The sequence below is a fragment of the Micropterus salmoides genome, unplaced genomic scaffold, assembly GCF_014851395.1.
Source record: "Micropterus salmoides isolate LMB-PRFRI ecotype aquatic unplaced genomic scaffold, ASM1485139v1 Ms_hic_scaffold_9, whole genome shotgun sequence".
NCBI classification, from domain to species: Eukaryota; Metazoa; Chordata; class Actinopteri; order Centrarchiformes; family Centrarchidae; genus Micropterus; species Micropterus salmoides.
The window spans coordinates 26860397-26877018 of NW_024044681.1; the positions used below are offsets into that span (position 1 = coordinate 26860397).

General features: G+C 41.1%; 2 protein-coding genes across 6 annotated transcripts; both read right to left on the minus strand.

Annotated features, from left to right (window-relative positions):
* Positions 1-100: 100 nt before the first annotated feature.
* fam76b (family with sequence similarity 76 member B) lies at positions 101-5528 on the minus strand. Its single transcript, XM_038709079.1, has 10 exons — positions 5037-5528; positions 4143-4207; positions 3978-4032; positions 3695-3850; positions 3422-3606; positions 3189-3239; positions 3014-3091; positions 2746-2881; positions 2546-2647; positions 101-1233 (listed from the first exon to the last, which is right to left on the minus strand). The coding sequence occupies exons 1-10, from the start codon at positions 5121-5123 to the stop codon at positions 1144-1146; spliced, it is 1005 nt and encodes a 334-aa protein (XP_038565007.1). The 5' UTR covers positions 5124-5528; the 3' UTR covers positions 101-1143.
* Positions 5529-7637: 2109 nt separating this feature from the next.
* On the minus strand, positions 7638-15327 carry mtmr2 (myotubularin related protein 2). 5 transcript variants are annotated; one of them, XM_038708932.1, is made up of 16 exons: positions 15083-15327; positions 12510-12612; positions 12402-12425; positions 12196-12259; positions 11994-12088; positions 11811-11915; positions 11231-11335; positions 11067-11150; positions 10835-10984; positions 10559-10747; positions 10190-10375; positions 9879-10085; positions 9666-9758; positions 9461-9574; positions 9072-9248; positions 7638-8956 (listed from the first exon to the last, which is right to left on the minus strand). In XM_038708932.1, exons 1-16 carry the CDS (start codon positions 15160-15162, stop codon positions 8792-8794), a joined length of 1941 nt encoding a protein of 646 aa, XP_038564860.1. In that variant the 5' UTR covers positions 15163-15327; the 3' UTR covers positions 7638-8791. The 5 variants fall into 5 exon arrangements, with proteins under 5 accessions (XP_038564860.1, XP_038564861.1, XP_038564859.1 ...); XM_038708933.1 differs by having other exon boundaries at positions 10190-10372; positions 12196-12262; XM_038708931.1 differs by having other exon boundaries at positions 12196-12262; positions 15083-15326.
* Between the last annotated feature and the right edge of the window lie 1295 nt (positions 15328-16622).

Genomic DNA, 16622 nt, shown 5'->3' on the forward strand with positions numbered 1-16622 from the left:
TAAATCGATGATGTTTGGGACCTTTATAGTTATTATTAAGGTCCCAAACATCTAAAAGTTTTAAAAGTTTAACAGCTATATGCTCAATAAAAACAAACAGTAACAGTTTAGCCAGTTTTAATAGTTTTAAAACACTTGGTTTGGAAAAAAGTACAAAAGTGATCCTGGACGCCACAGTATGAAACCAGCCCAATAATGCAAGGTGATAGGTGTGTTCCTTTAAAAAGCATTTTCTACAGACATGTTAATTTCAACTGGCCTTACCATACACATACTGTACTCACTAAACAGATACAAGCAATAGTTTAAATACATTGGCCGACCCCAGTAATACATTTACAAGTGATTCTTAAAAAACTAATTAAAAGGGGAGGGGGAAAAAAGAAGTCTGACCACAATGCCAAACGGTGTCGGGCAGTAAAATCATGCAGTATTACAATCGTTCCACTAAAGAGAAACAGCAAAGCACTACAGCTGTCACACAGTGAGAAAGAGCCAAGAGGTGTCTCTCCATCAGACAGCCTTTCAAAGTGTTCATTGGTTGATTTATGAATTGTTACTGAGAGTCTACTGTTGAGCAGCAGCTCAGTGGTCACCCATCCCACGTTTGCATACATTGTAAAGTTGCGCAGGTCTCCATTTAGGAGAACATGTCTTCCACAATCGCATCAATTTAGAAAAATATAACTAATTACTATTGAAGAAACCCCAAAATGTGGGATATCCTCTTAGTATGTTGTGAGGAAATAAAAAATCTAAGAAATACAGTTGAATAAATAAATTGCATGACATACATAAAAATGAGGTGGATACACTGAGTCGACAGAATGCTATCCACATATGCACACCATGCTTTTTGTTTTGGCCCGGCAGTGTTAAAAATGAGGGCTCCATCGTCCACTCTATCCAGAGTCACATCCTATGATCCAGTGGATAAGTCGCCGTAAAATATCTAAAATATGTTGACATTTAGAGAAAGGTTTCTTTGATTTGTCAATTGACTTCCATGTACAACATGGCCGCTGGCTTTACCAATTAAGAAGTAATCGATGTTGACGGCAATGAGGAAACACATGAGGGAGACTTTCACAGTGTTACAAAAATGAAGCCGCTCTGTGTTGTTACCCGCTGGCCGGCCTATTGTTAGGGCAGCAGCAGTGAACTTCCTGTCCGGTCAAACTTTTTTCCTTTAGAGAGGGCAGCCACTTGTTTCATCAACTCCCTGTTCTTGGCCTGTGGAAACAAATGATCAACTGTGTTAGAAATGGGATATACAGAGATTTGAACATTGTAACACCTTATTGGAATCACAATGCACATTTACACTGAAATTTACCCGAAACCTTGATTGTCATTTAAAAGGTGGCAAACACACTGGCTAGCTTTGGGACATTACACTTTCAAAGCATTTACTTTTATCACTTACAATACTGGTCATTCATCAGACACTGCAAGCTAAGGGGTTTTGCCCAACATGGGCTATCTTCAGCTGCTGAGGCTGTACTGATGAAAAACACCTTTGGTGCATCAAACACAGGGAGCACATCACACAAAATGACAACCATAAATCAACACCACAGAGTTTGACAGGAAATTGCATCCATAATGACAGACTACAAACGTGTGCAACAAGTAAATCATCCATGTCTCACACTGGCACATATTTTTTAAGTACAAATGAAAGTTAGAGTTGAAACAGTAATCTCAGGAATGGAAATTTAGATGAGAATAGCTTTGCATGAGTTATTTTTATTGGGAGATAAAGGAGGCTTGTATTTGAAGTGGCATGAGTGAATGTCATAAATGGGGCAGGACAAAAAGACATGATTTAGTAATGATTGTATTACCACACCTCCTTCGAACCTGTCATCAGGTTCATAATACTTGGATGCCAAAATATATTAATCAACACACCAACGTGCCATTGATACGGACACAGTGAATACTATGTGTATGTTTTTGAGCTAACAAGATACTGAGAATTTTTCCTAACACTGCTAGTTAGCTGGAGGATATTTTTCAGTGGTCGAAATGATCAAGGAAACATTTTTACATATGGTTTGTTATAGAATATATTATAAACTAGGGCTGGGCAGTAACACAATAATTTATTTTGTTGAGGAAAAGGGACTGAAAAAAAGATTTTACTTAATTGTACTCATGTACATTTGTTGAATTTTTTTGATATCATAATCGTCTTGAATGTTCCACCTCAGATTTGTTGTTTGGTTTGTTCTGACCATAAAGAAAAGTTTAAAACCAGAATTAGCCATGTGGTTTCAACTTTTACCAAGGAGCAAAAACCCACCTTTCAAAGTTTATTGCGGTAATAATATCATATCCATATTATATGATATATATATTTTTTTTTTTTTTGGCCATATCGCCAAGCCTTATTACAGACCAAAAAAATCTTATTACAAAATATTCCAGAGCAAATGTTTAATGGAGACCAAATGAGGTGCTGAAACTATCAAGTGGTGAATTTGGTGCATACGTGAGGATTTCTTTGTGACACGTCATGTGTGCGTATGAAGTTTCCTACCTGCTGCTGCTCCATAGACTCTTTGTGTGACTTCTCCATTTGGTTCATCTTCACTCTCATATTTGACTCCTGGTACTGAAAGTCGGCTTTGAGCTCTGTGAGCTAAGGGGGGAATAAAATTGTCAATACGTGAAACAAATACAAGCAAACGACAGTGATGCAGCTTTGACTCATTAGCTCTGGTGAGGCTGATAACCTACTTTTCGGTCCTTTTCCAGGATGGTTTGATCCCTTTGCTGCAGAAGTCTCTTCAGGGACATCACTTCCTCTTTCAGCTGGCTGATGAGAATGAAGTTGTCTGTTCCTCCAGAATCCATCGACTGGGTGATTGAACTACTGATGGGAGACAGGAACGAGCATGAGGCCAGTACTAAGATGGGTTAACACGTGGAAGGTAAATGTATGTAAATGTGAAAAAGTTAGTAACACACTCGATGCTTTTCCAAACAACTACAACACTCATCATACCTGTCCCCGTTGGATGGCTTCATCTCCAGTTTTGGTTTCTTCTTTGGAGTCTCCTTCTGGATTGAAGACGATTTATGGCTGCAAAGAAAATCAAAATGTACAATTTGGGCTTAAAAACTCATTCAATACTTTGTTTTCTGGTGTAAAGATTTCAAATGAGCAGGAAAAGTTTTACCTCTGCTTCCACAGTCCCTGCTCCTGCTCAGGACTCAAACTCCCACTCAGTCTGCACAAAGAGAAGTCAGCTGTGACTGGCCGGATCCATTTTTCTACTTTTTATTACCATATTATAGCATAAAAACAGACACAAATCTTTTCACTAGTCTGTGTAAAAAAAAAAAATACATCAACAGTCTAACAGTGGCGTGGGGACTGCAAGAGGGAGAAGCAACACAACAGATGACCTACTTGTGATGAGAGCTGCTGTGTCTGTGTTGGTGGTGGTGGTGATGATGGTGAGGTCTGGAGTGGTGGTCTTTCTCGTTCAGGGATGAGGAGTTGGAGGAGCCGAAGCCCTTCCTCTGTTCCTTGGTCTTCTGCAGGACACGTCGGTAGGACAGAGTACAGAGCCAGCACAGCAGTTTCCCATCCACCTGTAAGACAGGCAGGGGACAGCAGTTCATAAGACTCTCTGTTACGCCTTCACTGTCAAATTAGACTGCATGTGTGTATGGTTTATACCTTTCTCCTGCCCTCCTCCTTGCGGTCGAAGGCGCATTGCTGTTTGCACTGCTCACAGGTCTGTGGAGGTCCATATTTCTTCTCTGAGTTAGTACAACGCTGGCACTTTGTTCCGATAAAAGCTGCAATGATGTTACAGTACTGGCAGGGTTTGGGCTGTGAAGACAGACACAAGACAAAAACCCACAACAAAATGTTAGAAGTGTTAGAAGTGTATTTACACATGATGCGACACCAAGTGCAACTTGAACTAAAAGTGAAAAAAAAAAAACTTGTTACTCACTGTTCCAAACTGTTTGACGTTCTGAGCACATTTCTTGCAGATTGTATTGGTTTTACTGTGAAGAACAAACAAGGGTTTTACATCCATAACAAATGACAGTAACATGTGCAATTCACTGTGTTAGAATAAATAAAAGAAATTCCACACAAGGTGCACATATCTCACCTTTCCTGTTGAAACTCAGATCTGCAGTATGTGCACTTCACTATGGGATGTGCGATGCGACACTCCTGTGGTGACAAAACAAAGAAATGACAGCATTCTCATGGGCATGTGTTGGCAAAGACTGACAAATAAATTGACAAGACTGCCTCATAAGTTGTTTTGTATATCAACACAACCTGATGTTTGCTGTATGACCTCTTGGCTACAAATTATCACAGCTGGGGAGTGTGGGAAACTATTAACCAGAACCATTGTTGGATAACGGTGACTTTAGCTGGCATTCTCTAATATATAGCTGGAATAACATTACGTTGTTCATCAGTTGACCTTGCACTTTATCCATCCTGTGCAAAGAAAATTTTTCTGTATATTCAGGGGTAAACTTCTCTAAAGTGCTGAAAGGATGTTTGCAGAGTGATAACCCTGTGCTTTCTGTAAACAAAGGTGGGAACAGAGGGCTTGTTAGAGGATCAGTATTTCCCTCCTCCATTAAAACTCTTCAATTACAGAACAAATGTCTGCTCAGCTATACACAGCAATTCTACATCTGAAGCTCTACAAGAGCAACAAGTTGGCAAGTCTGTACATTAACGGCTATTTAAAACATGCATAATTGTTTTATAATATTAATATTAAGCAGGTCAATGTGTTATTACTCTTTAATAAACAGAGTGGTCGTAAAGGCTTGATCTGAACGAGGTTACAGTTACAGAGCGTTTCTAGGTTGGGAAGATAAAAGCTTGTTACATAACCCGTGTGGTAACTTGCTGCTTGCCGTAATAACACCATCACACCGGGTCCGCAACAACACTTCCACGCTCTTTAAGCCCGGCGGTGTTTTGTGGCTTGTTTGCGATCATCCTCGATCACACACACACACACACACACTCATACCTTGCACAGCTGCTGGCCCTGCGACAGCTCCTCGAAGGGGTACCGCTGGTTACACTTCGTACAGGCGTACAGAGCCGACGTTGCCATCGTCGCCGAGTGAGAAGAGGTCAGTCCAGCTGCAAACTGAGCGGATTAGCGGCGCTGCTTCCTTTCTGGCCGCTCGGTAATTGAGAACTAAAGACACTGTGTTGGCATCCAGCGTTAGCTAACGTTAGCTGGCTCGGCTAGGTAGGGCAACACAGAAATAGCTTAGCTGGAGGGAGCAGGCGAAGAACAATAAACTCCAAATATCTGTGATCGCTCACTGCTTCACACGATATCCAACCAGACTAAGTCGAGATCGATCGTTAGTTGTGCCGCGACATAAGCAACCCGTTTATATAGATCTGGCTATTTATATTAAGTTTCCACTGTTCTCGCCAAGGAAAGGTATTTTCCTGTTTTCCTCCTCTCTTTTTGTATCAACGCCGTCGTCGTCATGTAACCGGAAGTAGCCGACGACTCGAGAAGAAGAAAGAAAACCTATCGCGACACAACATCCGTCCGCGGGATTCACATTTTGAAATACGCAGAGCCAATCACATGTCTGGATTCATCGAACACAGCTCCACACACATCTTGTAATCTCATGACATTAACTTGTACAGTTGTTAACTGGGTTGGAGGTCTAATTATTAAGTCATCAATGTCATGTTGCGTTAGAGGTTTTCAAATGGAAATCATCCCTATTTAATGTTATCAGCCTGTACTGGCAGGAGTGCCAGTAAGGTCCAGGGGGCCCTAGATTGTCAGGAGCACTGAAAGACACAAGGTAGTCACAAATCAGGAGCCAAACCATCTCTCAAATCCTACAGCATGTGGCCACGCAGGTAAAAACGGTAAACAGGTAAATCAGTTAGACAGCTTTTGATTCTATATGACACCTGTACTGTTTGATTCTGATGATTCATAATTTGTAGGGTATTATTATAATTATATTTATGGTTTCTTATATATATTCTAAAAAAGTCAATAAAGTATTTCTGATTCTGATCATTTAGTCTACATATGGCAGAGCTTTTGTAAATGTGTACAGATAGTTTACTTACGTGAAAGTAGTAAACCACAGTGCAGAAGTACTCTGTTACAAGTAAAAGTCCTGCATTCAAAATTTCACTTAGCATAAAAATATTTTTAAAGTACCAAAAGTAAAAGTACTCATTATGCAGAGTGGCACATTTCAGAATAATGTATATATTATTGAATTATAATTATTAATCCATCTTGGGTATTTAATGTGTGTGACATTTCAATCAACATTTTGCGAATTAGTTTATTGCAGGGTTGAGTAATCTCTATTAGACTATATTGTTTTCTGTTTCCAGTGAGGGGGTACCTGGTTAAAGATCACCTACTAGCTGTCTAGTTTGATGAAATAATGAGAGTTGAGGCAGAGCAACCAGAGGACATCACAGGGAAACCAGAAAATATTTTCTTTGTAGAATTTGATCTGGTTTCACCAAAATCAGTGAATAAAGTCTGTCGTTTTCCCAACCTAAATATTATCTCATTTGTGGTCAGATAAACAGTAAGTTCACAAAATTCACTTAAATCTTGTTTTGAGTTAAGCTGGATTTCGATTTTGCCTTGAAAACTAGTTAGACCATAGCAGTTCATCTGCCTTCTCAGACTTTGTTCATGTTTCTTCTTCACCCGACTCCTGGGCTGACCCTGACCCAGTTCCTGTCTCTTTTCCGGTCCCCTGAACACATTTCTGTAAGCCTTATGTTTACTTTCCCCACTTTCACATGCTGCGTTTCTCCCTCGTTTTGGTCTCCTCTCTCAAGTCTTTGTGTGTTTCCTTGGAATCAGCTGCTTGCTAATTAATAAAATACAACAAGGAATAGAAATAGGAATAGCTTTGCTGGATCACAATGAAAAATAGTAACACACACTGTTTTACTAAATTTTTGCTAACACACACAAAAGAACCCAAAAGTTCACAAAAAGTTGATTACATACTTTTATTTAAACATTTTGACATTTGACTTGCTGTTGTATGCGGTATATCAAGATATTTATATCAAGTTTTGAAGCAATTAAGTGGATACAGCACTGCACTGTCACTTCACCCGTGTGGAAAAATGGTCACACTTTAATAGCTGTACATTTTCAAAGGGAGAATAATTCAATATAAGCAGAAATATAACTTCATCTTAAGTAGGCATGAGTAAAAAACAAAAGTCAAGAGAATAATATGCCTGTTAATAGGTAAAGGATGCCTTAAAGCCAATTTATGGCTACTCATCTAATATTTAGGTATGAGAGTGAAACAGCTTGAATATGACCAGGCTAATGTTGCCTCTATTGCAGTCTAATATTACCCTGCAGCACAGTCACACTGTAAATTTCAGACTTTTTAAATCACTATTTCTTCATTTATAATAAAAAGGCACTCGGTTTGTTATATATTATGGCAGGGCCATAATCATAACAACAGATAATTAATGCTAATGTAATTGGGGTTCGGTTACCATTTGAAACACTAACAGCTAAAACCAAGGAATAGACTGGAGGGAGTTGTGTTCATGTCACAGCAATGCAACAAACCATACTGACTCCTTTAAGTTCTGTCCTGTGTTTATTGGAAGTATTCACACGTGCAGTGGAAAGGCTGACTACCATTTCACTGTGGCACTATGCTCACTTTGCACTCTCCCAGTCAGTCATTCAGAGAAAGGCACAGATATTCATTCATATTCATTAAACAAAAAACAAATACCCAAAACAAATTAGTTACAAATTCTACTGCCTACAAAAAGGATATTGGCTGACACTAGCTTTAAAAAGCGTTAATGACTATTAACTGGGAAAAATGAACTCTTGCATATTCTGTGTGGCTTAGTAATAATTCACAAGAAAATCTCTAATGAATTTATGACATGAGAGTGTTTGTGAGCCATAAATACAAGTCTGGACTAAAGCATAATAAATAATGTTAACTAGTTAGAAAAATGAAACTTACAAATCGTACATCACTCAGTGAGAGGAATGCAATGCATGACACGTTATGTATTCATAAAAAAACAAACAAACAGATATTTGGTCACAACAATCTAAAAGCACTGGCTTATGAAGACAGCCTGCCTTTTTTAATACACTATCTTTCTTACTATTAGAAGAACCTAACATTACAGCTCTTTAGCTACATGTCTTTAATATTTGACTAAACTCCAGAGCCAGTTAGTTGTTAGTTAGTGTTAGTACTACAGTTTAGAGCTTCAAATCATTTTACAGCAATGTACATCTTTGCTTCAGCAGTGTTGCTTTCAAATCAATACGTAACAAACAACTGCAGTGTAGAGGAATCAAATGAGTGTTCCTATGAAGTGAATAAGGCATACATATTTAACCCGCGCAATATTTGTGTACTTCAGAAAAGAAAAATCAACACCGATTGTAGGTAGGTCGATGCTAAACAGTACTCACTATTCTGGTTACATGTCCTCTGAACTGTGGAGGAAGAGTAAAATATGGCTGTTGTGAAGCAGTCTGAGGCAGTCACTCTTCGGTTGCATGACCTGTGAGAGATGCAAATACAGTAATCTGTCTAACCAGACTTTTGTTGGTAGTGTATTAACACGGTGTTTCACCCAAAGAGGCAGTTTGACACACAGGTCCTCACTGCGCCAAGTGTTGCCTACTGATTACTACAGTATGGCACCTTCTCACAGGTAGGATTCAGCTTCTGTGACCGCCATGAGGGTCAAGATGTGTCAAACAAATGTCTGCACTGGAGTGATGGAGCGTGTGGGGGAGCCTGCCCGTTCAGAGGAAGAGGAGGCTGAGCGATTGGTCACCTCTCGCTGTAACTCGTCCACTCTCTTCTGAAGCTCAGCTCGCTTCGCCAGCAGCTCCTTGTAGCGCTGATGAACAGGTTCCTGGCAACAAGAACAAAAAGTTAAAGCTGTGAGTGGAGCACGTATGGAGTGCAAACTATTTCCTCTGACTACACTGACATCAGGTCTCAAACAAGAGACAGGCTTCTTCACAAACCTGAGGTCTCATGCGCGGGTTCCAGCGGATGTAGTAGCCAACCCAAAGCTCCAGGTGACGTAAGCTGACTACAGGGAACAGCACGTGGTTGGAATAGTTCACATACAAAGGATTGGTAAACTCCTCCAGCTGGCTGTTTATATAAGACCACAACGATACTGTCCTCTTGGGAATCTCCTGTCAAATAAAAAGGTGTGATTGTCATGACACAGAATGCCCAAGAAACCTCCAACAGCATGATAGATAGACACATGCACAGGTAAACTACAGATGGGTGCCGGCAGCAGCCGTAACACCAGTGACAGACTTTCTACTCCACAGTCATTCCAATATTTTACATTAAAACGTCTCATTTTGCACCAGCTACCGCAATCATAAAATGCTCTTACTTCCTTCAACCTCTGCTGTTCGCTGTTACACAAGAATGTCCCAAACAGGCAGCTGTACAGGTGGTCCAGGATGGTTACCAGGAAGTATTCGTTGTACTCAAAGGCTGCAGGAAACTTAAATTTAAAAACATTTTATTAGTGTCCTAGAAAGACCATTTTATTCTAAATTTGTTTCCCCCCACATATCAGTACACGTATTGCTTACCTGGCGAGTCAACTGCCAGACACAGTCAATGAACTGAATAAAGACAGGTGAGCGGTCTGCATCTGTGTGGTTCTTATCGCCATGACCGATGCGCTTTAAGAAATGATGAAAGAGGAATGGACTTTAAGTGATGCAACTGGAGAGGCCAATGGCCAATTATGTGGTTTTCCAAAATATAGAAAAGGTAGGAAAAATTTAAGAAATTTAAATTACCAGCTGGAAGCGGTGACCAAAGCTCAGCCACTCCTTCTCAAGCAGCACCTCGAAGCCGCGAATGGTGCGGTAGTAACCGTCCAACATGAGCATGGCCAACGAGGTGAGCTGGCCTGTGCGGTCCCAGCCATCGCTACAGTGCACCACCACTGATGTTTTCCCCGACTCCACCTTGTCTGCAATCCGCAGTGCTCCTGCCAGGATCAACTACAAACATACACACAAACGACTTTGTCAAGAGGCTGGGAATTAGCTCATCTTCATTTTTCCCCTGCCTCTCCTGGTTCACAGAGATACATCGTTCTGCTCACCTTGATGTGCTCGAGCCAATGAGTGGACTCCAGATTGGAGAGCCAGTGGGAGTCCTCGATGTTGGGGTAGACCACGTCCTTCAGCTTGCGGAGGGACTCTCTCATCACGTGGATGTTGTGAATATCCAAGAACACCAGCTCTGCATTTTGATATGCATCCTCACTTTCATAACCACCCCCCTTCATCTGAAGAAAAACACAAGACAAGTGGAGACAGTAAAAGAACACTGGTACTTTCACTGATGGTGCTGTACTACAAATGACCCTAACCTCTGGCCACTATGTACAGGATTAATAACGGGTAACATGATTTCCTTATTAAGTTTATTATGTTTTTCTTTTTAAATATAAAAAACAAATCTGCTAAACCTTGTTGGCGGCAGCATTGACGCTGGGCCTGGCATCAAAAATGAAGAGTTTATGGGACTGAGCATTAGCATCCATGATCGCCTGGAGGTATTTCTCATCCTCTTTGCTGCGCTTCCCATTTACCCCAACCATGGGCTGACTGCAGCGCGTCACTGTCGCCTGGCTCTCTGGATGGATCCATGACAACACCTATACACAGAGTATAAGACATTACAACAGGCAGACCCGCTGCACAGGAGAACATAGTTAGACTAACGCTGCGAAATGGTCACTCACAGGTATCCTTCCTTTTGCTCGGAAGGCAGCGACTCTCTTCAGCTCTTCGTCTGGTATGTTGACAGGTACTGCCAGAGTTGATGGGTAGGTGTCACAGACCTCGTAGTGATCGTTTACTTTTGTTATCCTCCAGCTTTCGTTGGGTATACCCTTTAAAAACGCACAAGCAACCGATGTAATAAGCTTTCTGTAACATTAAGCCAAGCAGTCGGACCGTGTCATTTTTAAATACCTGTCTTTTGTATTCTGAGACAGCGTCATACACCTTCCATCCGTTTTCAGGAAAGACTTGCCCGTATTCAAAGGCAAAGATTTGCTATGGAAAATGGGAGAGAATTTCATCAGTCGGTAGACAGAGCAGAGCTGCAGTGGTCAGAAACAGTCAGAATCACTCACCAGCCCGTTCGAAACAGGAAACGCAAATTTCATCAGCACTTCGAAAATGGACTTCCTGAGTGTGTCCTCCATTTGTTTGTGCGCAAATCGTAGATTACGCATATCCTACACAAACGCAGAGCAGAATGTCAGGGTTAGAGAGTCAGAGCTGTAGGTTGTGCAGTGTAGCATATCTCACAGAAAGTGCTTATACTGTTATGAAGAAAAGGTAAATATTTTCTGGTATTCCCTCTCATGTCCTCTGGCTGCTCTGGGGGGCCTGCAAGAGACGGGAGCTAAAACTGAGTGTTCAGACAGAGGGTGAAAAGAAGTGAGGAAGCAACAAATGGACAGTATGACAAACATTACAGCATGTAATATACTAGTAGAAACCCTAAATACAAGTAGGGACCTGAAAATGAGTATTCTACAGCACCTTTAATGTTTTCTGACACATTTGTTTATGCAGCAGGGATGAGGGGAGGAGCCTTAGCCTGTGCTCTGTATGACTGTCTACTGTGCTATCTGTAGGTTCTTGCATCTGTAACCTGTCAACATTTGAAGTGTAGTTTAATCCAGACCACTTCCACATCTTACTCACCTTGCAAACCAGCCCATAAGACACGTCACCACGGCTTGATGCACTCCCAATCTTTTCCACTCGACTCACCACCCCAAGGGGCAGGTCCAGCACAAATGCTGGCTCCTAGAAACCACCAACACATTAACAAACACCTAACGATTCTTCCAAATTGGTGCTTTTTAAAAAATTCACTAAGCATACCCTGTCCATGCATTTGAAGAAAAGTCTGTAGTTGGTAACTGTTACTGTTCCCCTCAGTGCTCCGGTGAAAGGACAGAAGTAGGTGACATCTTGGGCTTATAGAACATTAAAAACAAATATATTACAAATTGTTTTAATGTGGAAGAAGCTACTTTGCCTTAAATGCATGCAAGCTATTTTGAGTAGCTGTGATTGAACCTACCCATGTCCTGCACCACTTCATTTGGAAGTAATTGTGGTTCCTCTTTGTCCGAATCTCTAAGTACCTGCTGGAAACATTAGATACAAATAAGACCAAAAAGTGGAGCAGTCACTTGGCCTGCACCCAAGAAACTTGCTAAGGTAATCATTCTAAAGCATTATTCAAAGACACGTGGTGGGTAACGTGTAATTCACGACTTGGCATACCTTGGCAAGAGTTTTGGGCTTAACCTGAAGGGTGCAGAAAAGACAAGAGTCATGCATCTGTCATCATTAGTAAGCATGATCTCAGTGAACTACGTGCAGACTACTAACCCTGAGCTCTGGGGAGAGCTCTGCAGAGGTGGCCACAGAGTCAGAGGACATCACAGAGGGTGGTTTGGCCTGGGCAGAGCGGTCAGAGCGAGATGTGGAAGTACTGGTGAGAGATAATGTGACAAACAATAAGAAGGTCTGAATAGGGTTTAACCGCAGTCATTTCTCATCCCATTTCTGTTGTGCTGAAATGAATGAATGATTTGATTAAATAATAAGCCAACTAACAATAATAAAATAATAAAGAATAAAATGAGCAATTACATATTTATGCTTTAATTAATTTTATATTTTTATAAACTGAGTAGAAGTTTTCAGATATTTAGCTGTTAGACTGAGTAACTAAAATATGGTGCAGACTAGTGCTTAATTACCATAAAACTATTAAAAGTCCTAATTAGATGCCTGTCCCTTTTACTGGCCTGGTGTGGCTACACGTTTTTGACAAATAAACGTACTGGTCCGTTCTCAGGATGTATAAAACCACTAAAAGCCCACTGTGTCACCCACTTAAGCTAGTTCTACGCTGCTTAGATCATGGATACAAATATAAATGTTTATAAACTTGAAAAATAAGACATATGAAAAAAGCAAAACATTTTGTTCAAGTAATATTCATTCTGGTTTAAATAAACATAGCAGAGCAAGAGTTTTATGCGAAAGGAATTAAAGGCCTGTCCTAAATAGAGGCAGGGTGAGTTAAGTGATTGAAGCAAATAAAAGTTTTACAGGATGTAAGCCATTTATCAAACAACGCCTAGCAGTCTCAGGTTCCAGCTTCTCAAGTATGAGGCTCTGCAGCTTTTCTCTGATTTAAAACTTTGTAAATTGAGAGTTTTTGACTGGTGCTTGGGCAAAACAAGTAATCAAAACGCCGATCAGCCGCTGATTTACCCCCGATCACAGCCTGATGAGCGGCAAATCAGGCTAAAAATCATGTAGTGTGAACTAGGCTTGAAGGCGCCACCTTGGGTAAGGTAACCAGATTTCTGAAATGAAAACCGGGGGCATTTTTGGTTTGGTGGTCAGTATGTTATTAAAAAATATTTTATTATATATTTAAAAACGGGGACAATTTCGGTTTTATAATCTGTCAAATATAACTCTTCTGAATGAAATCAAATCATTTTGAGGCAGAAACTACCTTTCAGTCAATAGATAGAGGCTGCAATCACTTTATGGCAAGTAGAATAACGCATTTTATGTGTTGTTTTGGCCATTTAAAGGTATTTTAAGAGGTAAAAAGTACTAGTTGAGTTATAATCGGCCAAATATAATTTTTGAATGAAATCAAGTCATTTTGAGGCAGAATCTAGGGGTGGGAATCACCAGAGGCCCCACGATACGATATTATCACGATATTTATGTTGCGATTCGATTTTATTGCGATTTTAAATATATTGAGATATATTGCAATTTATTACCTTTTTCCAACTTCCAACTAGGTCCTGTTAAGTTTTCTAGTGGACTAAAAAAGCAATAGATTTTATTATTCTAGTACCAAAAAGTTAAAACTCCCATCTGCAATTTATATAATAAAATATCGATACTTGGCGTCCGTGTATCGATACAGTATTGCCATGGCAAATATCACGATACTATGCTGTATCGATTTTTTCCCCACCCCTAGCAGAATCTACCTTTCAGTCAATAATTAGAGGCTGCAATCACTTTCTGTCAAGTGAAATACTGCATGTTATGGGTTGTATTGGCCATTTAAAGCCATTTCAACAGGTAAAAGGGACTGGATTGGTTGGTACACAGCAAGTTAAATAATGTAGAGTCATAAGGATAATTGCAAGAGAAATCATGTCTTTATTTTATATATCACTCAGCAGTAAGTCGTGTTAATTACAGGTTACATTCCGTTTTCCAAATATAAACAAGGATATTAGATATATACACCTACCAAACACATTCCATCACAACAGGCTTCCATTATTGCCTATAATCACGTAATGTCAACACTTATTTGGCCACAACTGAGATTATTCCGTTAAAAGAATCGTTAAGGTATCACAAAGACATGCCTTTGCTATTACCACGGACATAAAGTAATGTTTGCACATTATGTCTGTAAAATTTGATTTCAGGTCTGTTAACACCTTATTGATTACACCTATGATTAACACACAGTTAAACACGGGGACATTTCCGGGGACAGGCCACCAAATCCGGGGATTGTCCCCGTAAAACGGGGATGTCTGGTCACCCCAACCTTGGGCTGTAGCGACCTGTGATTGCACTTTTTATTCAATATTTTCTCATGTCTCATAATTAATACTTCACAGTGTATATTATTTCGCTTTTTTAATTTCAGGAATAGCCTATATTGACAACACCGCCCTTAAATGGTGCCCTAATGAACTGTCAACAGCAGTGGTTGTTTCATGGTTTGTTCACCAGATTAGCAACATAATATATTTAACAGGCACTCCTGACAGTTTACAGAAACGCCATTAGGATTAAACATATTAAAGTAAATTATAAAACAGAAATACATAGCCATCTGTTAGTTTAACAAAACTTTTAGCTAGCTTAAAAAAATGATGCGTTGTGGTGGGTTTGGCTACCTGGACAATGAATCGACACTCGGTTGTCGGGAAGAGGAGCGTTTCGAGCCCAGACTGTCGATGCTCCCGCTCTTCTCCATGTTCTCCTGCTCAAAATGTTTGGACTATCGGCGGTGTAAGCCCCAAGTGTTAGATGGAGACGTGAGTCCACTGAGGAATGCCTTAAACCCCCCCTCGGAGTACAGTAAATCCACACACACAAAAGGAAGCTGCCATCTTTTCCCAGCAGCCTCCCAATCCCTGTCATAAGGAGGCGATTGTTGGCGGTGGTGCCCCCTGCCGGCTGCCTTCGATGAGCTCTTTGCTCTGAAACAGGACCAGAGGTGGAAAGTAACGAATTACAATTACTCACTGTACTTTACTTGTAAGTAGTTTTTTTTTTTTTTTATCTGTAGTTTTGTTTAAAGTATTGTACTGTGTAAAAAAATAAAGGGAACACTAAAATAACACATCCTAGATCTGAATGAATGAAATAATCTCATTAAATACTCCTTTCTTTACATAGTTGAATGTGCTGACAACAAAATCACACAAAAATTATCAATGGAAATCAAATTTATCAACCCATGGAGGTCTGGATTTGGAGTCACACTCAAAATCAAAGTGGAAAACCACACTACAGGCCAATCCAACTTTGATGTAATGTCCTTAAAACAAGTCAAAATGAGGCTCAGTAGTGTGTGTGGCCTCCACGTGCCTGTATGACCTCCCTACAACGCCTGGGCATGCTCCTGATGAGGTGGCGGATGGTCTCCTGAGGGATCTCTTCCCAGACCTGGACTAAAGCATCCGCCAACTCCTGGACAGTCTGTGGTGCAACGTGGCGTTGGTGGATGGAGCGAGACATGATGTCCCAGATGTGCTCAATTGGATTCAGGTCTGGGGAACATGCGGGCCAGTCCATAGCATCAATGCCTTCCCCTTGCAGGAACTGCTGACACACTCCAGCCACATGAGGTCTAGCATTGTCTTGCATTAGGAGGAACCCAGGGCCAACCGCACCAGCATATGGTCTCACAAGGGGTCTGAGGATCTCATCTCGGTACCTAATGGCAGTCAGGCTACCTCTGCCGAGCACATGAGGGCTGTGCGGTCCCCCAAAGAAATGCCACCCCACACCATTACTGACCCACCGCCAAACCGGTCATGCTGGAGGATGTTGCAGGTAGCAGAACGTTCTCCACGGCGTCTCCAGACTCTGTCACGTCTGTCACATGTGCTCAGTGTGAACCTGCTTTCATCTGTGAAGAGCACAGGGCGCCAGTGGCGAATTTGCCAATCTTGGTGTTCTCTGGCAAATGCCAAACGTCCTGCACGGTGCTGGGCTGTTAGCACAACTCCCACCTGTGGACGTCGGGCCCTCATACCACCGTCATGGAGTCTGTTTCTGACCGTTTGAGCAGACACATGCACATTTGTGGCCTGCTGGAGGTCATTTTGCAGGGCTCTGGCAGTGCTCCTCCTGCTCCTCCTTGCACAAAGGCGGAGGTAGCGGTCTTGCTGCTGGGTTGTTGCCCTCCTACGGCCTCCTCCACGCCTC